The 23,584-nt window shown below is 45.7% G+C and overlaps 1 protein-coding gene across 1 annotated transcript in view; it reads right to left on the bottom strand.

Annotated features, from left to right (window-relative positions):
- LOC119180303 (uncharacterized) overlaps positions 1-23,584 on the bottom strand; it is a 78,246-nt gene that overhangs the window by 4,460 nt on the left and 50,202 nt on the right. The window contains exons 8-9 of the mRNA XM_075868498.1: positions 23,431-23,581; positions 22,451-22,624 (exon numbers count right to left, since the gene is read on the bottom strand). Coding sequence (XP_075724613.1) covers positions 22,451-22,624; positions 23,431-23,581 — 325 coding nt within the window. The remainder of the gene's footprint in view (positions 1-22,450; positions 22,625-23,430; positions 23,582-23,584) is intronic.

Genomic DNA, 23,584 nt, shown 5'->3' with positions numbered 1-23,584 from the left:
GAACACGCTGTGTTCTGGTGCATACCTGGTGACGGCGGTGGGTTACCAGATAAGCGTCTGGAGTTTAGTCATTCGGCAGCTCGTCACCGACAGTTTTTTTTTTCTAATCCCGAAGCCAAATTACTTTAAGAAATGACCCATGTACGAGATATGGCAAAGTTCTTCTTTCAAATGACAATGCTAGATGACATTAAATTGTGGGATTAAATTTATTGACCATAGCTCACTAGCGGAGGTCGGCTGGAGACCCCTGGGCTAGTGGTCAACAGTTCCGCTGCAAAAAAAAAGGAAAAAAAGAAACATTTTGGCCTACCCACCTGAAGGTCAGGGCGTATTGCAAGGACCAGTCCAACTGGGGATCAGCAGCGGCAAGTGCAGTGACCACGTGGTGTCCCAGCTGCTTAGGCATCTGCAGCAGCTCATCTATTTTCTGCGAACAAACGAAACCACCAACGGACTTACGTAAGAACGACGTAACGCTAGAAGTGGGCTGAAGGCGTGAAGATCAGCGCGGGAGTTTTGAAGGGCCAGTAAACTACATCGTGGTCGAAAATTTCCAGTTTGGAAACACTTGCGCCCTTGTACAACGTGAACACGCTGCCACGAGAAGTTTATAAATAAGAGAACAAACATGGAAATTATATGGTTTGAAGCAGTCCAGTTTATCCGATTTCAATTTCTCACATCTCATTCCCAGCCGTCTCTCGCTGCGGAGAACGGTGGGTGAGGCGCCGACGCAGAGGCGGCGTAGAGGGAAGGGCATTCACTTGCTCAGATAGGCGGTGTCGCCCCTTATCGCGCTCCGCCAGAGGCAGGCCCACGTTTCCAACACGTTTTAGGGATTTTTAAGTTACATAATTGAATTAAAACTTGGCTGTCCCTCTCCCAACCACGTGGCCTAGTGGTTAAGGAACTCGCTGTCAGACTGAAGGGACCCAGGTTCAAACAACATCCCTGGAAGGAAAAAATTCTTTGGTGCGCGCCACCTGTGCGTAAGGAAGGTTTAGGGAACACACCCATAACCAACTATACGGGTCAGTCGATAGACGCTCTGCCTGAAAATGATAGACAGAGGCAGTGACGCAGAAAAATACCGAGATAAGGCTCCGCATGTTTGTTTTTTGTTTATTTACGTTCGCTGAAGGATGGTGCCGTATTTCAGCCGATGGGCATGAAATTATGAAAATACCTTGAGTGTGCGGATGGCACCACTTGTTTGATTCTCTGGTGGCATCTGGGGAGGGTCGAAAATTCCCACGCTGTAGATTCCCTGGTCCCAGAGTGGTTGCAGTGGATTTGGCTCTGTGACTTTCAAGTCGTCCTCCACAGACTGTAGGTAGCTGCATGTAGTGACAGGAGCCATGACATTGTCAGTCCGATTTCTAGACGTATGTTGAAAGGGATATTACTTAAAAGATAAAATCAATTGAGCCCGGAATTCATACATACACCATTTTGCGGTAGAAAAACCATAAGAAACTTTGTCAACTATGGGGAACCCTTAAGCTTCGCCTTCAAAAGTTCATCGTGATAAGGATACCCTCACGCGCGTACGCACACACACAAACTATCACCTTACTAACCACTGTAGCTAACCTTTGCTTTTCGGTAGAGGCCTCAACTGGGCCTCAAGGAAAATCAGTGTGCAAATACCCTCCGGCTCCATCATTATTTGCATCAACCTAGAATTTTCGCCTTCAACCAAAAACGTCATTGCCAAACTATACCTTCTGGGAAACATGCTTTTTTTATCGCTATCACATTAATAAGTGCTGGAGTTTTACGTCTAATCTACATAAATGACTGGTTAGTATTTTATGGCACTCATTCCTAAACTTGACAGGCGTACAGATGTACGGACAGTTTTCCGAATTATTCACCCATATGCCAACGTAATTAAAAAAAAAACAAGATAACTTTCCTTAGGTTTTCTTTGGTTTCACGTTTGCATGAAAACTGAATAATCTGCACTTCTTGAAATTCCAAAATTCCAAACTTTACATGTACCTCCTGACACATCCCCAACTAAACACCCAATTGCTTCCTTAAGTGAGTTCATATTCTTATGAATGCACAGCAGCAAAATGTTTTGGAATTCGGCAAATACGAGTAGTGGTACAGGGATTTTTCGCGCGTCTTATGCAATTTTTTGCTCCTTTCGCACCAGTGAGCACGCAGAAACCGAAACAGAAAGGGAGATAACAAGGTGTTGAAAAGCAACGTCATCTCGTCAGCACGTGTCATAAGCCATATGGCACTGAGTGCAAGTTTTTTCAAGACGATATCCTTTTTAGGTGTACTTGAACGCATAAATTCTGGCTTGTCTGTCCGTCTGTAATGGCTCAGCCAGTCAACCAAAGTTTAAGTACATGCTGAACGCCCACACATATTGAACTGACGGCTGCGTTTATATTTGTGAGACTGGTTTGGATCATAGTGCGTAGTGGATCATAGCAACGGGGTGACTGGCACGTGAGGGGCAGACCAGGGAAACAGAACGACGAAGACAGTGTTGTGTTGGATTGTGTTCGAGCGAGCGGCTCTTTTACGTTACCATATTGTCTATCAAAAAGCAAATGGTGTGTTACTTTACTAGAAGGTACGTAGATACATAATTCTAAAGGCCATAGTGCTTCTTAGGCTACGCTGAAAATGTGAGCTTATTCCCGATGAACGAGCGGCACTATGCATGAAAGCCCTCTGACAACTATATGGTGCTGCCACCTGGCAGCGGTTCTTGCTTCAAAACAATTGTTCATGTTTCCCGACGCAACTGCCAGATGGCATCTATGTCTCACGCGGATGAGTCTAGGAACCATGTAAAAACGGCCGGCAGCAGACTATCGTCTTTCGATGACCTTTTCAACGAAGTACGCAGATACGCAGCCATTTTTTTTTCTAACATGGCTTACTCGCCCCGGAATCACAAACGAGTGCACGTGCACATGGCGGTATACCATGACGGCCGCGGTAACCACACAGCTCACAATGCTCAAATCGGCCAATGGCTGTGGACTTCGGGTATATTACACCATTTCTAGACAGAAGAGGAGTTGATTTCTAGCTGACTGAGTATTATTCCTGGATTCCAGGCTGCGCGCTACACTGCAATGTTTGGCTCACGTGTTCTCCAGAGCCTCGACTACCGATCAGCAGCGTTTCATAACAAAGCTGAAAAAGTGTCAGGGTCCTTTCAGGGGTTCGCAGATACACCAGCAGCTCACTTGAAGGAGAAGCCGACCCCGAGGTGCGTGCCTCGGTAAGCGGGGTGGTTGTTGATGAAGTTGCTCAGGCTCTTGCTGAATGTTGCCTGTCGCGAGAGCATGTTGCGACCGTCCTTGTAGAGGGAGTCGAAGAAGATGTAGTCGCAGAGGCCGTCATCCGGGAAGGCGTCCGGTGTGCTCGCCCTCTCTCCCATGATACAAACCATGGGCATCTTGTCCACAACTGCATTTACGATTCCCCATCAGAGCCCGGAGCCATCAACTTGTTTAGTTATTTATAATAATTGTTGACGTCTGAACTCCCAAAACCAAGATAGCGTCTGACGTGCTTATTCTTATTTGTCCGACATTTCAGCGCTTCGCCCGGACCGTCAAGATCACGCTGATTTTAGCTACGTTCTCAGAGATGCCTTTCTTTACCGGGAAAGCATAAAATAGTTATCTGAAAATGACCTTCACTCCATGCTCAAAATCCCGGTCCTCCTTCCTACGACAAATCAAGGCTATCCATTCGCTATCTTAGATAGCGAGTGCCAGTCTACAATCTAAAAAAAAATATTATTAATGCCCTAGTGCGTATTAAGCAAGTGTGCTTGGAGTAGTTACCCAACGAGTGTATTGAAAGGCTCTGAAAGGCCACTCTTGTAGCTTTCGCTGTGACCGTGCTGCGCCTTCCACGCAGGCCTGGCGTTTTTTTTTTTTTCGTCACATTACATCAAGTTAGTGTGAAAGCTAGGCAGGGGTAGTATACATAGAACAACACAGCAATGTCTTTTTATTGCGATAGCGATAAAACACTCTACTATAAAAGCTTTTCGCAATAGAGACTAATATAGACTGTAATGGAATCTTCTAGCAAGTTAGATATTGCTTAAAAGTTCTTAGTGTTCAAGTACTGCTGAAAAAGTGGCGCCTTGTATTCGCTGAATCCTCATTTATCAAAAAGGTTTTTTAGAAAGTTAAGAGGCGAAGTTCTAGCCATACTCTGTCATCAACATGCATGTAACCAGACATTCACTTAAAATAGAAAATGACTTGCTTTCTTTAGGTGCGTCTGGCGGCACGTAAGGCACTCTTGATGTCTTCGGTGGGGGAGGAGACGATGTTACCTGCCCTGTGGTTTTGGAGCTTTCGTCGGGACGATTCAGGACGATTTCGACCTCTTGGGTTAAAATTGGGCCACCACGTTTGGTTCCAGGCTTTTCATTGACGGGCGCGTCAGTGGCCGGCTCTCCAGCACCTGCGGACACGGATTCCTTCTCCATTTACCTGTGCAGTGGTAACTCGGATAACAAACAAAAATCGTTAAAATAAAAAAAAATGGTTCAACCTGAACTGAGTTGTAATGCGGCTAGTACTTGTCTTATTCGCTTCAACGATTATACTCTGAACATTACTCATTTATTTATCAAAATGCGATAAATTGGCCAGAACGCGCGATTATATCCTGGTGTAAATTGAAAAATTTACTATTACATTTGGGCATTACCATGAAGAACTCTACGAAATACAAAAAAGTCACAAACGAAAATTTCGGTATCAGGGGCCTTATTAGTTACCATGGAGGATTCGGCATGATGCTATGCTGTCTATAAATAATCGGCATGTGCAAAATCATGAGGTGTGAGAAACGGCTGCTCACCAAGGTATCCTATGAGGATAACAGCTGCGACGGACATGGCGACAAGGAGGAAGATTATCGTGCACAGCACCACTGCTGCCAACCACATGTTGCTTCTACATAAAGCAAAGAAAAATGCCGTGTCTCCACTGTGAGCTGAGCCTTATACAGAGCACAAAGCGATTCATTGTAAGAGTGAAATAACAAATGAAGAAAGAAGCAAACAAATGCATGACCAACTTTTACCACTGCCGAATATTTCTCTTGGCTTCTGTATAAATATTTTTTAAGCAAGTCAGCATGTGTTCATTAAAACCTTCATTGAACGCTTGACAGTAAGCATCTTCCCATCATTCAGCGGATCCTTAAAAAGGCTTTGCGGTGTATATAATGAACACTTTTACACGCTAGAAAACGAAAGAAGCTCTCACGATACGAAAAAGCAGAATTAAGATGAGCTTTGAAATGTCTAAACAGCCTTATGACTAAAAAAAAAAAAAAAGAAGCTTCCACGCGCTGCCACTGGGAGGCGGCACTCACAGGTGACGAGCTGGTCGACCAGCTTTGGGCCATCCGGCAAGCTGAAGGTGCCGCCCGGGTGCAAGGACTTCAAGCGGTCACCTAAGGCACCGCCATCATAATCAGCGGAGAGTGGGAAGAGACAGAGGTTAATCCCCTCCTCCCCCACCTCGCCCGGTAAAACTGCTCAACTTTAAGTAAAGTCTATTCATTCATTCATTCATTCATTCATTCATTCATTCATTCATTCATGCCGTCAGAGACCATCGCACAGGTACCGACGGAAGGAACATCGCGTACACAATGATATGCGCAAAAATAGCCATGCAAACAAAGCAATGTATTCGAGGTGTACTTACGAGGAATCTTTCTCCTTCCCTTCTGCCGGAAAGAGAGGGAAAGAAAAAAAAAGGTTGCAGATGCGCAGCAAGAGCGAAGCAATAATGCCACAGAAACACGCTGGAGTTTGACCCAGAGTAAGGTGTGTAGCAAAATTTTTCAGCGTACGACCTGGAACAACTCGACGAATCACTGGTACAAGGAAACACGGCCTCTACAGCGAGCGAAGTGACCTGCATGCTGTCTATTGTTTCAATGCAAAATGAACTGTGAGAACACCACCAGTACAAACGTATGAGCCATCTTCCGATCGCTGTCAAGACAGAGGACGCGCGACCACACTCGGCCCAACAAAGAATGCATATATGTACATATCTTAGCGGAATGACACTGCTCCCTTTCGGAAATAAATTTTGGATCTGACAGAATAGCGATGCTTATGTAGCCTTGACAGATGTGGTGGATACAACCACTTATGGAGTCCGCGCGCCATGGTGGTCTACGAAGCAAGAGCTTACCACGAAGCAAACCACAAATAGAGCACTTCATTGTACAGGGCTAGCATAAATGATTAATTAGTTTTGCAAAGGCTGCATTGCCACTTGCGTTTATAATTTTTATTTTCATGTCGTGAAGTTTCCGCAGCGTTCGGCGCATACCACGCCGCAATGCTTGAGAAGCTTCGCAATAGCTCAAAATGATTGTTGTAAGATTCACGGGGGACGCGAATAGCCAATGAACGAGGTTTCTAACGAAATCCAACAGGAAGCATTTACCGATCGTTGGGAAGTTAAGGGCAACAAGTTGATGTTATTCTAACTAATAAGCTAAATTAGGTCATGCAAAAGTTCACCATTAACGTAGTCCCGAACAGGGATATAGTGATTAAGGGGTGTCCCCTCTTGTAGGAAACAAAACCCATGAAGTCAGTAGTGAGCAGATGGAATAATCTCAGCAGTATCATATCCAGGTAACACTCACAAATCACCGTTTCATCAAAAAAAAAGCCACAGACATTCTTGCTTCTGACTGTGCACAAAAAACATTCACCTTTGACGAATCACTATTGACTGTCATGGCTGAACGTGGATTTTCGGTGCCCCAGAATCGCACAATAGATGTTGTGAGCTTTAATTTTTGGTCACTTATATTCAGATGCCAGTTGAAATGCCTTATTTTTTTTTAATTACACGAAAAAAGACACAGAAGCTAAGGGTATAGCAATACCTGACAAAAGGTTTTCATGAGTGCACATGTAATACTTTTGAAAACACAGATTTTTCGAAGCGAATGAATCGATTATGTCGGTGGTATACTTTACCGAAGTAACTTATGCTACACTGTTCTGGTTCGTTCTTAGAATGTAGCGCTGGAGGAGAGACGTGCACGGTTAGGGTCAATGTGTCAGCCTATACGTACCAGCTGCGACCGCCACAAGCTCTACAGGCGCCATCGGCGCTAGGACCTGCAGGGGTGCTCCAGCTGCTGGCTCTAAGGCCGGGACAAGAGCCACTGACTGCTCTAACTGCATGCTGACAACAGACAACAGACGCCTGAAACGGAACAAACAAAAAAGTCACAGCTTCACCACAATGACGAAGCAATGAATGCGATAGCCAGAAATAGGAATTTCACTCGAAGAGCGTCAAGTAGTTCAATGCTTGCAGCCCGCCGCTGAAACACTAAGCAGGGCGCTCGACAAGATCGCGCGTGTATACACAGCAGAAGAGTAGAGTAACAATTGTCACAATGGTTGCATGTCTGTGCTGAGCAGCACGCTGTCAGTGTCGACAATTCCAAACCTGAACCTGTCAGACATTTTTTTTTTTTCAAAGACTGGTGCGTGAAGTCGCCTCTTTGCTTACATGCCACGCGTGAAGTTTCACCCTAAGTGTTTCCGGCGTTCTCTCTCTCTCTCTCTCTCTCTCTCTCTCTCTCTCTCTCTCTCTCTCTCTCTCTCTCTCTCTCTCTCTCTCTCTCTCTCTCTCTCTCTTTTTTTTTTATTTCCACACCATAGTAGATACAAAAAGGGGCTATCTTATTTGTGGGTATTTCAAGGGTAGTTCTGAAATTGAAAGAAAATATGGAAGCATTGCGTGATAGAAAACCGTTTGAAGGTCCTCCGAAATTTATGTACTGCCAAAGCTCGCAGTTATTGCACCGGGACATGAATAGCGTGTGGCTTAGTTGCATAACGCAGCGCGATGAGTCAAAGGTGTGAATCCCCTGTCGTGTAAGCCGGAAAGATGGCAGAGTGGGTCAGAGAACAAACTGGAGTTAAGGATATCATAGTTGAAATCAAGAAGAAATGGACATACGTGTCAGAAGGCAAACGTGTCAGAGGGAGAAAGAAAATTAGGTGGGCAGATGAAATTAAGAAGTCTGCAGGTACAGCGTGAACGGAGGAAGTTGAAGAACCTGATTCATTGGTGGAACATGAGAAAAGCCTCTGCCCTGCAGGAGGCATAGTCAGGCTCATGATGATGACTTCACAAATCTTCAATAGTTGAATACAACTGAAGAAGTCCGCGGCATTTCCTCCTGAAATGCGAAATCCGTAATGACGTCATAAGACTGGCTGTCGGTGACCACGCCTCCCGAGAGCATTGCCGCTTGCATGGCCAAGCGGCAGCAGTCGCTTCCATAGCCAGAAAAATAGCCGCTTGAGCAAGCGGCTATTTCTTCAGCCACAGAGGTGACTGCTACCGTGTTCTGGCCGTCAGAGCGGGGCCTCTCCGGACTTCTTAAGTGGCTCGAAGTATACTGCGCAGTAGAAAACACGGACGAGAAAAAGACAAGGACATGCGCAGTCCTTGTCTGTTTACTTTCCGTGTTTTCCACCACACAGCATACTTCGATCATGTATCACCAACTGGCCCAATCGTTCACTTTCTCAAGGCTGCAAGTTAGGAAGACACACGTCAGCTGCGCGTGAGAGAATATCGGGAGGGGAGGCAGTTGTCTGTACTTAGGCAAGAGGAAAAATTCTAGGGGCTTCGTCTCCAAATATAGACGTTTGTAGGGTTCCTTATTAGGGGAGAGGGGAGCAAAACTTGTGATCTGCTTGTGATTTTGCGCGTGACCTCCCAATTTGTTGCTATCGCGTTCATTGCTTCGCCTTTGCGGCAAAGCTGTGATTTTTTTGATGCAAGTGAAAATTCCTGAGACCCGTATGTGTTTAGATTCAGGTGCACGTTAAGGAACCTCAGGGGTGCTAAATTTTCGTTGTCCTCCATAACGGCGTTCCTTGTAATCATATCGCTATTTTGGAACGTTAAAGTTTGATAGCTCCTACACGACAGAGAACCACTCTTCTTGCGAGATATAAATGGGCCGCAGTTTGAGATACAGGCATATAAAGTACTTCGGGTCCTTCGATTTGTCCCCCATCGTTGGCGAGAGTGGCAAATAAACTTATCAATGGTGGAAAATGGATACATTGCGCTACTGTGTCCCCACGCGTTGAAACGCGAGCGAATTTAAAATGGGGCAGGTTTGCTTGCGCAATATCATGCGGTTCACTGGGAGCCAGGGGTGGATTCATTCAATTATTTCAAAGGGGGGGGGGGGTGACGTCAAGGAACACCTGAGAAGGGGGCATGGCGATGATGTTTTTGTTTTTACCAGGGCAAAACCTCTTCATAGCATGAACGTTTTAATCCGTGCTCACATGTGGTTTCACTCATTTGTCCTAATTGAGGATAGGAGGTGGATTACAAGCACTGCAGAGGGCAGGGGTTGTGAGCTGACACAGGCTATATAAGGGGGGGGGGGGGGGGAGACTGGCCCTACAAGCCCCCCTATGGATCCACCACTGGTGGGAGCCACGGGTGGGCATGTCAGAGGATTCTTGGCAGAAAGAAGGACACGTACGGCCGAATGAGAATTATTCGAGGCATTTCATATTAGAAAACAGGGGGTAATTACGTGTCAGAGACGTATCAATTTTCCTTCTCTGCTCAGGGACTCATGTTTTAGACTGTGCGATGACATGGATGTGATTAGTACTAGTATGTTCTCGGCACCTTGCTCGGGTTGAAAGTTATTAGCCTAAGTAATTGATGATATGTGGGGTTTAACGTCCCAAAACCACCCTATGATTATGAGAGACGCTGTAGTGGAGGGCTCCGGAAATTTAGACCACCTGGGGTTCGTTAACGTGCACCCAAAACTGAGCACATGGTCCTCAGCATTTTCGCCTCCATCGAAAAAGTTCGCCTAAGTAGATTTTCACAATAAAACAGTCAAAAGTCAGTGATTGTCCGTCGTGGGGGATCAGTCGTTTTGAAGCTTGACTGCTGATGCCAAACGTAGTGTGTTAGATCATGCATGGCCACAGCGGTCGAATTTAGGGGAAAGCGAGATGATAGAAGCCCGTGTACTGTGCACGTGAATGTGGCCGACATTTCTGGAGGCTTCCCCCACGACGTCTCAATGATATCGTGTTTTTGGGATGTATGATGCCGTACGTTATCAATATGACAGTTAACGATCCCCTTGCTACTCCCCCCCCCCCCCTTTTTTTTTACGTTGGTCTGCGCTAAGTGGCCGCAGAAGTAAGTTCAGCCCATGGCAAACCATGAGCAACGCTAAATTAAACCACATATTTGAACAGCACGGTGAAGTCTGCCAGGAGCTTCAATACTTACTATTTTAATTAGTATGTGCCGTAAACACATATGTGTTATGCTAGTCTTGTATTTATGGCGTCTCTCATAATCATATGGTGGTTTTGGGACGTTAAACCACACATATCAATCAAGTCTTGTATTTACAAATCTGCGGTAAACGTCGGCACTAAGTTTTAACTAACCCAACAGAAACAAAACAAAAGCTTTTATCGCAGTACTTGACACTGACGTTTCACTCACCGATTCAAAATAGGAAAACGGTTGAAGTAGCAGATGCGCTTCGAAAACGATTTGAACCTTCGGAGATTGCAGATCACATGGGAGTGCTCGATGATGTTGATAGCTACCCTCATGGGTCTCCCCTTGTCGATGATAATTTGCAGGTTATTGTACGTACGCTAAATGCAGCAGAGGTAATATAATAGATAGTATTTACCAAAAAAAGAACTCACAGATCTCTTTTTGTTTTCTTAGACGACTTCAATGTGAAAGTCATCCGCTTTAGCTATCATATCATCATCAGCCTCATCACCGGTACTTGAGAGGTCACGTGAGTATTCGCTCATTTCGTTGATCAAATGATCATTATTAACAATAACTGAGACGCCTGTGAAGGATAAGCAGCTGTCAGCCACTCACCCCGTTGCGCAATTCTCCTGGCGTGACGCCTGGTACGACTCGTCATCTTGGCTCCACAATAGCGCGTGTGAATGCACGAGATGTACGGGTTTTTGTGGATAAGCTACGCTGGCCAATGTCGAGCAGTTTCACGTTGCTTATCGAGAGGCGCGCTGCGCATGCCCGAGGAGCAATGACGTCAGACGGCGCTTGACTCCCTCGCTATAGTCAGCCCAGAAGTGCGGAATATCACCCTATTATTGTCGACTGACGCTTCAGCGTAAGCATCGGCAGTGGCGTTTTTTCGTACAAGAAGACCTACGTGCTTCAGCGCGGAACGCCACGTATTAGATCACACTTATACCGGGAAATACTAGAAGGTTTTAGAATAGCGCACCGCGACCCCTTGCAGTGCGGTCGCTCCCGCGAAAAATTCAAAATAGCGGGCGGCGTGGGCGGCCCGCAAGCAACCCGCAAACGCTGGTGTCAAGACTGTGTGTAGTTTCCATGCATTTGAGTTTGCGGGGCAGCTAAAGTCCCGTGATTGTTCCCTAGGAGGGGCAAACGTTATTCTAAAACTCATATGGGGCCCACTATGCCCACAACACCCGCAGCGTCTGCAAACGTTTTTCTAAAACTCCCTAATAACGAAAGGGAAGCGTTCTGCATAGCGTTGTGCGAATGCCACTATCATTGATAGTGTCACTGCTTGGCCAGTGTTACGGAGATGACAGTAACCCATGGCGTGCTGCTTCGCAGGTTTCGCTTATTTTGCCAGCATAATTAGAGCCAGAAACGGACAGCAGCAACGTGCCACTCCACACACGAAGTAACACTCCACCGATAAGCCCCTCGATGAAGCTGCATATTGCAAATAGGAGAGAAATGGCGAAATAAGTTATTTTCGAGGAACTTTAGTGCCCTGACGCTGGAATGAAGAAAATTTACGGCATGGCATGGTTGTGTTACGACAGTGAATAATGGTTATGAAATGCCCTACGTAATGCCTCAGGCGAAAGAAATTGGGCTGAAGTGGCATGACAGTGTTAAGAATGTTTTACTCCATTTTGCCTCTCACACACAGATATATAGTGTGTGTTTTTTTCGAGCGCCGCTAAGCCACCGATTCTTGCGTTGAAGAGCATCGCTGTCGCTGTTGGAATCGCCGTCAATGGCGTAATCGATAGACATAAAAAAAAAGAAAACGTAATGAGAAAAAAAAATACTCACGATTGATCAAATCAGATTAGAACCTGGGTCCATTGCTTGGCAGTCGAATATTGCACCACAGGGCCTCGCTGGTGCTTGAAACGTATATTCATAAATACCCTTGCCCCGTGGCTGTGATAGGGGCGAAGGGAGCAGTCAACGTCTTCAAGGTGAAACTGTTTCTTTTGGCCGAATTTCTGGCCGTTCAACCGAAAGTCACACTGGCACTGATATAGTGGTGAACAGAGCGTCGGCCGTCGATGAACTGATCATCGTTGGGTCCCGCCGTCTTGTGTATATCACGTGTCAAACTTTCCAGCCATATCAATGGTGGTGGCGCAATCTCTGGAACAACCTCGAATGTTCGTGTCTCGCGCACAAAACGATCTACCATGGTCATTAAGCTTCTCGAACACTGAGGCATGATCTGCGCCGAGTATTGCTGACAGTATTTGTGCGTTTAAATCAAGCACGTAAAAATAACAGGCGTGGCATCCTACACAAGTGTTATGTCGGGCAAGGAGCCTCGTCAACGTATGTTATCTAGCGTGGCAGAAGAGCAACGTAACAACCTGCAGCCATCACATTCTCCTTATTGCGCAACGTGTGTGTGTGCTTTCATGCTTCCCACTCACTGCAAAGTTCTCAGCTATAATACGTCATCGTTATGAGCATTACGTAATCGTTGGTCAATGTTACAGAATCGTAACCACTATCACTCGAAATAAAAAAAAATAACGAAATGGAAAATATTCAGAACACAATGAGGTTCGAACCTGGTCCTCTCTGTGGCAGCCCCGTATCTAATACAGAACCATGCTGGTGCTCGAAACTACGTCACGAAAATATCCTATACAGGCGTTGCGGTGGCTAGGAACCACGTGAACATGTGTAATATAGCACGGTAGAAGAATAGAATAATATTCTTGCTGTGTACGACGTGGTGCATTGAGCCACTCCTCTTAGGTCCAACCAACCAACCATCGAACCAGAGAGCGTTTACAACTGGTTCTAGAAATGCAACTCTTACAGCTTTCCCTACAACTGCACTGCGCTTTGCAAGCCGGCCTGTTTTTCTTTTTTTTTTCAGATACTGTAACTGCGAGTTTCGCGCATATCCGCCTCATCTTTTCTTTTTTCTTTATCTCGTGTAGTAATGCTCTCTTTCAACAAAATTAACTTGAACAAGCTTTGATTGAACTTCTGGCGTGGCGTAGTGGGTAGCGTACTCGGCTCAAAATCAAGCTTTGATTGATGATTGATATGTGTCGTTTAACGTCCCAAAACCACCATATAATTATGAGAGACGCCGAAGTAGAGGGCTCCAGAAATGTCGACCACTTGGGGTTCCTTAACACTTGAACTTGAACAAGCTCTTCCAACTTACCATATTTATCAAGAAAGCCCACTCTTCCAGCTTACAATGTAACCGTGGGGCGTTTTCGACGTAGGTCTCTCATTTTATTCGCTTCGAAAATCGGTTGCGAGGCCCATAACACTGCCGACGCGGGCACGGCAATTGTCGAGATGTACAGAACTGGGTCACGTGACCTTATTTTATTCCGGCGAAGTGAAACGAATGGTTCAACGCATTGCTTATAGCCGCATTCACAAACGAACCTTATCGTTATCTGATGTTTTCCTTAACGGCCCCAAACCACGTTTTGCGTTCACAAACGAGTGAGAAGATTCTTTCTCGCCTCCGCTGCTCTTACAAAGGGCGACATGTACACCTCCTCCTCACTGCTTATTTCTTGAAAGCACGTGAACGATCACAGCACTAAGTGTTGATCCTATCAGGATTTGGCGCTTGTCGGGTATATACTCTGTTATTACGTACACCTTGCGCGAAACTCTTTAAATGAAGTGAAATAAGTTGATCACGAACGATATAGTCATGCGTCAGATATAATGGCGGGTGGTGGCTGCGTGGTAAAGCATTGCAGGAAACATTTGACAGTTGATACTTTACGAATATGGACCAATCGAGAGCGTATGTGTACAGCAATTACGTTTCGTGAATCACTCTTCCCACGTCACCAGGTGTGACGTAAAGATCTCAAGGGCAGGAGATAATAATGCGCTTTTTGTTTTTTCAAAGGCTAGTTAGAACCCTTCAAGTTTCTTTGCTCCCTATGTTCGTTATAAAAACATAAAAAATAGAGGAGCCTTAAGCTACGCCTTCGAGAGTTGAACGCGACAGCGATACCCTATCCTTTAGTACGTATTCAGTTTGAAATTCCTTGTGTGAGTGAAGCCTTCGCATACGGTTCCATTCTGTGTAATGGGTAGCATGGATCTTTAAATCGCGGGCAATTGTGCGCGCAAAATCTTTTCGAACTTGCTGTGCACCCGCTACGTGGGTTTAAGGGAAAAAGTGCAGTGACGAGTCTGTTTTTTTTGTTTGTGTGTGTGTGTGGCCCGATTTGAACTATGAAGGCATGATAATGGCATGCTCTGAAGCCCAATCGCAATATAACCAGTTACCACGCATTACTACTGCGATATCACATGTTGGGTTGTGAAGCATGTATACAGGACGCGTGCGGTTGTATAGCGCGCGTAACTTTCAGTGCATTTCCAAGTGGAGGAAGTACTTTGAGTTTGAGTTTGAGTTTATTCAACCACGTGACAAGTACACGCAAATACACTGTTTACGCGGTTTGGTGCGAAGGGAAAAAAAGCTGCATTTCACAGCTTGACTGGCCCCTTCACCCAGAAAAAAAAAATTTATTTCCAATTTATTTCTCTTTATTTCCAAGCAGACGGGTGACTCTGCGGTAGAACACCTACATGCCATCCAAAAAACCCGTGTTCGAACCTCTCAGATGCCGAAGTACCTATTATTAATTTGATTTGCATATTTCTCAATTTTAAGATGATTTTTCGCTCACAACAATGACGCCGCCGCCAACATGGCACCGGAATTTCTGAGAAGCGAGCTTCTTAACCCTATAGCGTTAAAACTCGCATATTAAATACCTACAAGATCGGTCTGATAATGCTGGTCTACATTTTTTATCAAGAGCATTATAGTCACTATACACTGATAAAAAAAACACGACATAAGGCTGAGGTTGGTTTGTGAATACGTGCCTTAATGGGAATCATCCCGGCGTTTTACCCTTTGAACAACGTTGTTTGGCTATCCCTTCATGTTCACAGACCCCTATAGACACTACGCAATCTGGGAGAGCTTGGTTAAGGTTATCGAAGGCATGGAACTTCACTTCTCCGTGCTACAGAATGCTGCGGACAGCCGTCCGCACCAATGACACGAACACTTCGATGCGTGGACAGGGCTAGTTTGATTGATGCCAGCCGTGAAGTGCTGGGCGTGTTTGCCGAGATAATACCTTGGTATAGGCTTGGATAGTATGTCGGCATGTGTGGTTACCATCTTGGCAACAGAACCCAAACGCACGTGGGGTCAGCGTCAATCAAACTGCAGCAGGACACGCGGCAGAGCGTTCGTGTGAAAGGCGCTCACGGCTGTACACGCGAAGGAGTCTGGCGTGATCTTTCACGTTTGTGATTCCCCCGCTTTGCAAGAACGCGATTCCACGGTTACCACATCTTTCATGTGTTGTTTTTTCCATCTCGTGGAGTTCCTTGCTTATGGGGGATTTCTGTAAGATAAGCCCGGCGAGAGTCGCTTCTTGATGCTGCTCCACACAACAGGGTCACAACGTGGCAAGGTTCGAGCACCGTTTCACTCACCTTCTCGATAAATGCCAGTGTTCATGTTTATTTCTTCTACTTAAGTTGAAGCCTACAAGTTTCTGCCACCTAGGAGGGATAAACTATACACACTACTTATGATCTTTGATTTCTTGCCAATCACGGCAATTTTTATTCGAAATACTACAATCTCATCGTTTGGATTGGTGGCATCGGTAGGATACTGTCTCTCTCGGAGCAAAGTCTTGTTGCAGAGGTGCGGGGAGGAGGCGACAGCGCTGGGGTTGCTTGGAAGTGCGCGTTGGGAGGGAAAAGGGAGGGGGGAGGTCAATCGCTGAATTATCACCCTCATGCCGATGCTTATGTCTTGGATCTAATGACTTCACTCCAATTATGCTTTGTACACCCGCTCTTTACCTGTCTTAAGAAGATGTAGCACTTGATCACACAACAAGCACATTCAAAATTAGTTTTTTTTTGTCACTTACAATAGACGCGTAGAATTCCCTACAGGGCCACATTCATTCACTACCTTTACAATACTTCATTGCCGCTAATAACCACTTCGGACATATGTAAGTCGTTGTTTGTTATATCCAAAGTGACGTTTTCTTACGTATTGCTCCTATGCATTTCAGTTTTACTTTTGTTGTTCTTTTTTTTGCTTTGTTGCATTAGTTTGGTATTACTTATCTACTCCTTCTTTAGCCCTGCACTAGGGCTGCAGTATATTCGAATAAATAAATAAATAAATAAATAAATAAATAAATAAATAAATAAATAAATAAATAAATAAATAAATAAATAAATAAATAAATAAATAAATAAATAAATAAATTCCGGTGGCTCACTACCAATCGCAATGCGTTGTTATCTGACGAGACTTCTGAACATTACTTTCGTTTTTCTGCATATTTCATTCAGGCACTATATATTTAATCGCCGCATCGCTCCGGCTGTGGACGACATCGGACAAAAACGAAGTCCAGCCCAAACTCCCTTTTACTTCTGGTAGTCTGCGCACGCCTTCCTGTCAAAGCTCGCGCCGAAGTGAAGCCGCGCGTAGTCCAGCACTTTCTTCACCTGCTTCAGGCGGCTGTGGCGGCCGAATCTGTTCAGAGACGCGCACTCGTTCTCGTGGTCGTCGTAGTCGATGTTGTACACGGCGATGCCGAACTTCAAGTCGGGGAAATCGTTTCTCACAAAACATAGCTGCGCACGTGAAAAAGAAACAAGAAGTCTCCAAATAAATTAGAATTTTCGACAGAAATCTGTCGGCAAATGAGTTCTGCGGAAACACGCAAGGTGGCGAAAAGTTTAAGAAAGGGAAAGAAGTAGTACGAGGCCACAAGGAAATCCGTACGGATTTCTCAGAAAGAAAATCCTTTTAGTTGCCGAAAAATTCGTTCTGCTCCGAGGTTCGCACCCGGGGCCAATGCCTTTCCGAGGCGGTCTCTCTACCAATTCAGCTAACCAATTGGTAGAGCGACCGGAACACGGGAGATGCCTTTTCTCTGCAGTAGGCGTAGTGAAACTGATGATGATGATGAATGGCCACAACCATTTCGCATTTTCAGTCGTTGTACTGATCTTTCTCCACCCTCTGAAAGCTTTGTGCACCTTGCGTGGTGTTCCAGAGCATACGGAATCGGCCCACCATTGACCAAGTGGTGATTGGATGCCATGACATCATCACGTGACGTACCATTGTATGCCGTCACGCGATTTGACATCATTTCATGCGACGTCATGATGACGTCAAGCAATTTGGCAGGTAGTGTGATCATGAAGGCGTGTGTACTGGCGTCCCCGCGTGATAACGTCATCGCGTGATGAGGATATTTTTCTTTGCTGACGTTGAAGTGGCTGACAGTCAATGTTAACGGGATCTAAAGCTATCTCCTTTAATAATAATAATAATAATAATAATAATAATAATAATAATAATAATAATAATAATAATAATAATAATAATAATAATAATAATAATAATAATAATAATAATAATAGTTAGTAGTAGTAGTAGTAGTAATAGTAGTAGTAGTACAGAACGACTATTTCACCTTTACGGCCAGTGCATCCTCGTTGTCGTAGGTGAAGACGCGCTGGGAGCCCGCTGCGTTGCAGAGCGTGGATGCGTGATCCATCGAGTACGTAATCTGGTACACGGTCTTGTCCCCTGAGCGTCTGCCTGGACACACCTGATATCGCGAGGACAGTGGCGGGACAAGAGGAAAGTTTACAGGGTGCGCGCAAACGAGGCTTAAAATGAAACGCTAAATGAAAATAAAAATATATATATCCCAAAAGTCAAGCCGGTTCTCGGCTATGGGCAAAGAAAAACATTACCTTTCAGTGAACTAAGGGTAGTGGTAACCTCGCACGCTCTCTTCACGCTGCTGGTTCCCTAGAAGGGGTTCACGTAATAATCAAATAACTTCAATAATGGAGTTCACTCCCTCTCGAATCGACTGCTACCAAAATATTTGGAGTCCGTAACGTGCGAGTGTAGATACAGGGATGCGCCTCACGCTTCAAGCGCTTTCTCTCTCTCTCTCGCTCTTTGTGGCAGTGAGAGAACTGAAATCTGTGGTATGAAAGAAGTGGAAAAGAGGCAAGAAGCTATGACCGTTCGTCAGGGCGTGTCGTGACCTTGAGCGCTTTTCTTTTTTTTTCTTCGAACGTGCTGCTTCAAGTGTGATGGCGGCCACTCGCGTTGACACGTAGCGGCACCCCACGGCGGCAGCGGTAACCATGCAGTTCACGATGCTCTGCTCTGCGAATGGTCGTGGCATTGTGTGTATGTCATCATTTGTCGAGGCATCAGGGAGGGAGATTTCGACGTCATTAAAAGGCCTCTAAACCACACCCAGTTCAAAGGCAAAGCGATGTTTCTTTCTCGCCTGCGCTACCCTTCGCAGAAGCGCCACGGCTGCGTGTCTGAATAATGTGTGCCGAACTTCGGGAGTTCGAGCTGGAATAATGTCTGATATACATTACAGCGTATATTCTGTGCCTTAATGGCAGGTGCATCATTGCATCGCTTTTCGTTTGAACAGTCCCATAAATTATACATTTCCTTTACTGTTTTCTAATACACAGTGTTCGGCATCGTTAACTTGCCTGAATAAAGCTGACCGGTCGTGCCTTAAAAAAAAAACACGAACATATCCACCCGCAGAGTATCATACTCTGCGGGTGGATATGTTCGTGTGTTTTTTTTTCAAGGCACGACCGGTCAGCTTATAGTGACGTTTGTAGCTGTGCACCACTCAGTAGCAGCCAGCAGCCTATTGGCCGTGCCGTCAGTGCGGCTCATCGCGTTCTGCAACACTTTCAGGCGCAAAACAGTCGATCACTAGTTGCGATGCGTACCTGCGAACTCGGAAAATAATTTTGCGTTCGTTAAGGGAATTCCAGCACAAAGTGCCTTTACTCGAGAGCGAAAGGTTGCGAAGAAGCAGCGCGCTTGCGGTGCGCGCACTGAGGAGTGGGCCAAGTAATGGCGACTGCTGTAGCACACGGCACATTTGTCTCCTCCCTGAAGGGAGCGGAGGTGAACCAAGGAGGAATAAAGAGAGATTGCTGGAGTGGAAGCTCCCGCAATGCCTTGCCAGCAGAAGTGAAACCAGCTTTTGCCACTGCCAAGTTGGCGGAAACATGCTCTTTTCTGGTAGTGCCCACTTAAAGATCCAGTGGCTTTGATACCTTAATGTGAATGTTGCGTTAGTTCAATATTAAAAGATAGTTGTTCCCGACGAAATAACACACAGAAACGCGTATGGGTGACTGAATCTTCAACGAACTTTGCCTCCAATTAGAAGCTCACTAAGGAAGACTAGTAACACTAAGACGCACTTGTAGCCCTATGTGACCCACAAGCTTTCGTGACAAGAGGTGTTCGCCAGGGATGCCCAATGGCATCGTATCGCAGTTTCGGCAGATTTCTTCCCAGCCCCACGGGACGGCTTTATGCTCTCCCATAGTAGAGTGCCAAGTGCTCTAAGTCGTTAAACACATTTTTCTAAACACACAAGCCACCCAGCAGGCTTTTAGCGGGACGGCTCAGTGCTCTCCCATAGTTGAGTACGAAGTACACGAAATCGTTTAACATTTTTTTCTAAACAGATCCTTCACACATCCAGCAGCGCCTTGAGGAAGGCTTTCAGCTGTCCCAAAGTAAAGTACCGAGTACTCTAAATTGTTAACTACTTTTTCTAAACACACATCCCCTCCTTAGGAGTTGTTCTTTCCATAGATCCTCTCCGTAGGAAAGTGGCAAAGTGCCCTAATATTGACGGCTTTCCAATGACCGGTCTGGGGTCAGTTAATCACCGCTTATGCGGATGACTTCTCTGTGTTCGTGCGAAATCAAGCCGGTTACCGCGCTTTCTTGGAGTTGTTCGAAGAGTATGCCAGTTTATTGGGTGGTTTCCTTACCGTACATAGAGCCGCACAGATCTTCGCGAATGCCGCTGACTTCAATTTGCCACTTGACGCCAAAGTGACGGCGGTGAAAACCACAGCATGCGGGCACATTGCACTCATACCCAAACTTTTTGCGAGCCGCCTTGTGTCGTTGGTAGGAGCCTTCCTATGGGACGGGAAGAGGCCGAAAGTTCAACGAAAGTTCCTGAAGCTCTCAAAAAGCTGTGGAGGACTCAGTCTGCCAGATGTTGAGACATTCACAACGGCACTTGAAGCTAAAACAGTTCCCAAATTGTTTCAGGACAATGACTATCCTGGTCGTAGCTTATTGCTATATTGAACCGTATCTATTGGAGCCTCATTAACGTCGGAAACGTACCGGGGACCTCAAGCAGAACATCCGCATGCTTTTTATAAAGCAGCAGAGGGCCTCAAGCGTTCAGTCAACGGCGATGCCACCGAAGAATACTTTGCAAAGCTTGCACCCGCACGCATTAGCGAAATGTTAATAGGTCGCTCGATTACTGACGACGAAAAACAGAGATGGAGGCCCAGCAAGTGGAACAAATGGCGGAACAACCATGTACCAGAAGTAGTTAGAGAATTTGATTGGCTGCGGCGCTGGGACGCATTGCCCACTCGTCAGAGACTGTCGAAGTGGGGCGTCGTTCCCAATGACCACTGCCCCAATTGCGGCAAAGAAGAAACGATCCGCCAAACGATGTTTGAATGCGTAGCGGCGAAAGGCGTTTGGCAAGTGTCAGTTTCTTCGGGCGAACAGCGCAGAAGGGGCTTATCCGAACAAATTGTACTTTACGTCACATGTTCGTCTTGTGGTGTCGGTGCTGTATAGCCAAAGTCCGCCGACGACCCCAACGAACTGCAAACCCAGCGTTACACAAGTTTAAAATGATTATGGTTCGGTTCCTTACCGTACAGATTGAAACGCAGGGTGAAGAAGCCTTCATCAGAAGGTGCCACATACGTTTTTTTTTTTTTTGGAGTTTGGAATGGGAATATTGAATTTCCTTTACTGCTGTTTTAATTTACGAAAAAATATTGCTTCTCGTTGCACATATTATGTAAATCGGTTCAAACATTGTGCTTTTTGCGTTTCCTTTTCTCTTTGTTTTCTTGAGTGATTCGTGTTCTGTGAGAACATTGGAGTGCTGTTTGTTAAATTGTGTTTATGTTCTCTTGTTTGTACATGCCACTGAAGTGATTTTGTTACACCAGACAGCTGTACTCACCTGAAACCAGTTGTTACCAGTTTGCAATAAACTTCCCTGTCTTAATCGCTAAACGGTGATATTTTATCATGCCCCTAGTAACATGGCCACCGCAACCGCCATCTTGCCAGAGGCACGGCTTCACTCCTGGGCAATCATTTCCACCCCAGAAATTTTTTTAAAATCCTCCTTGAGGTGTACGAGCGCATCGAGGCGCTCTGGCGGTGCCAAGAAGGTTACGTCGCAGCAGTGCGTTGACGTCACGCTCCTCTCGCAGTGCGCGTTGACGTCACTCTCGCCCTCGACTGCCACGCGCTCGCCGCAGTGTCCGCAGATGCCGCCTCGTGCATCAGCTGCGGGCGCAGCGGCGAGTGTCACCTCTCTCTCTCTCTCGCTTCACGCTCTCTACCACTCGCTACGCTCGGACGCCACCCATGCGCAACGCTGCTGCTTCGCATCCCATCAGGGTTCTTTTTGGGAAGATTCTTTTTGTTGTTCCAGCCTTGAAAAAAAAAAGAAAATCAAGCTTGGCAATAGAGATTGAAAACCCTCTTTGGTTTTCTATTTCCTCCTCCATTTCTTTCGTGATCTAATTTTAATTTGTTCTTCTTCTAGACCTATTTATTCATTCCTTTTTATGCATCCGTTTATTTCTTCTTTCATTATTCTTCTTCCTTTTTGCTTTCGCGTTCTATTTCACGACTGCTCCTCTTTTTAAATTTTTTTTTATACGTGGCTTTCCTTGCTTTCTTCCAAGTGCTTTAGTTTCTTTTCAGCTGATGATAATCACTGTACATCATAAAGGTGCTACACTTATGCAGTGCACCCCGCTCCACCGAGGCGGTGCTCTCAGCCTGCATAGGTGCATAGGTGCATAGCCGAAACATGCGCACATCGTAGACGCCTACAGATCGGTGCTTTCGCTATATTATTACCTCGTTTTTTCCTTACCTCCGTGTAGCTGCCGAAGGAGTTGGCGCTCGGGTCCGACACACACAGTTCGTAGAAGCCTGCTTTGGCGCCCGAGAGCAGAACGTTCCAGCGTCCTTTCATGGTGACAGACAACAGACCTCTGGCGCGTGCGCTTCTGGTGGACATGTCGTTGACGACGTAATATGCAGTGCCCTGCGGATTAGTCACACAAGCCGAGTTTCGTAGAATATTTACTATACTCAGATATTACCAAGAAGTTGATCATGTATTTCGTGCAGCGCTCACGACAGCGAACGGAAGAAGTACACAAAGCAGGTGCCGACTGTTTACTGTAGTTTATATCGCGGAGTAAGAAGACGAAAAAGGATAAAGAAAGAAAGAAAAACACCAGGCCATAATCACTAACAGTTGGGCGGCAAGGTACTCTATATTAAAAAAAACTTAAAAAAAGCGATAACAATAGATAAAAACTGATATTTTAAAGTCATAATCCAAGGCCGGCCCGTAGCAAGGGCAGATGCCATAGCCCCTACCCATACCCCTCCACAAAATTTTGATTAAAAGAGGTGGTTTACAAGAAAGACATAATGAGAAGAGATATTTTACCTAAAATCAAGGCTTTCAGCAAGTGCCCCCCCAACACACACACCGAAATATTTTGAATTCAAGGAGCCGCCATTCCTGTGCTTTGAATCCAAAGAGCCTCCAGCTGCTGCTTTATTTTTATGTGGGAAGGGGGGAGCTTAAGTGATCGGAGTTTTTCGGAGCTATTGTTTCAGCAAACACGCGTGCACCAACAACCAATTAACGCAACCAGTTCGCGCCGAAATACCAAGATAAATATGCAGGTCCCGGGCGCGCTGCTCTGATAGATGTTGAAATGTTGGCTGATGGAGGACGGTGAGATGAAAGAATCGCCAGAACTCTGCCGCACAATATGTATGACGCTGGGTTACGTAAGCTTTTACAATACGTAAATATGACAACAAGACGCCTACCAGATCGAAGTTGTATTGCTGGGCGACCTCGTCCGCGGGGAAGTCCAACGGGTGACGTGTCGGCGGCATGACGAAGCACTTCCTCACCGTGTTATCGCCGTAGAAATAGTGGCCGATGGCTATGAAGATGTACGGGGTGATGCCGACGGCGCTG

The sequence above is a fragment of the Rhipicephalus microplus genome, chromosome 7 (genome assembly GCF_043290135.1).
Source record: "Rhipicephalus microplus isolate Deutch F79 chromosome 7, USDA_Rmic, whole genome shotgun sequence".
NCBI lineage: Eukaryota > Metazoa > Arthropoda > Arachnida > Ixodida > Ixodidae > Rhipicephalus > Rhipicephalus microplus.
The sequence above is the reverse complement of the archived record's forward strand: the minus strand, read 5'-3'. Positions and strand labels throughout refer to the sequence as shown.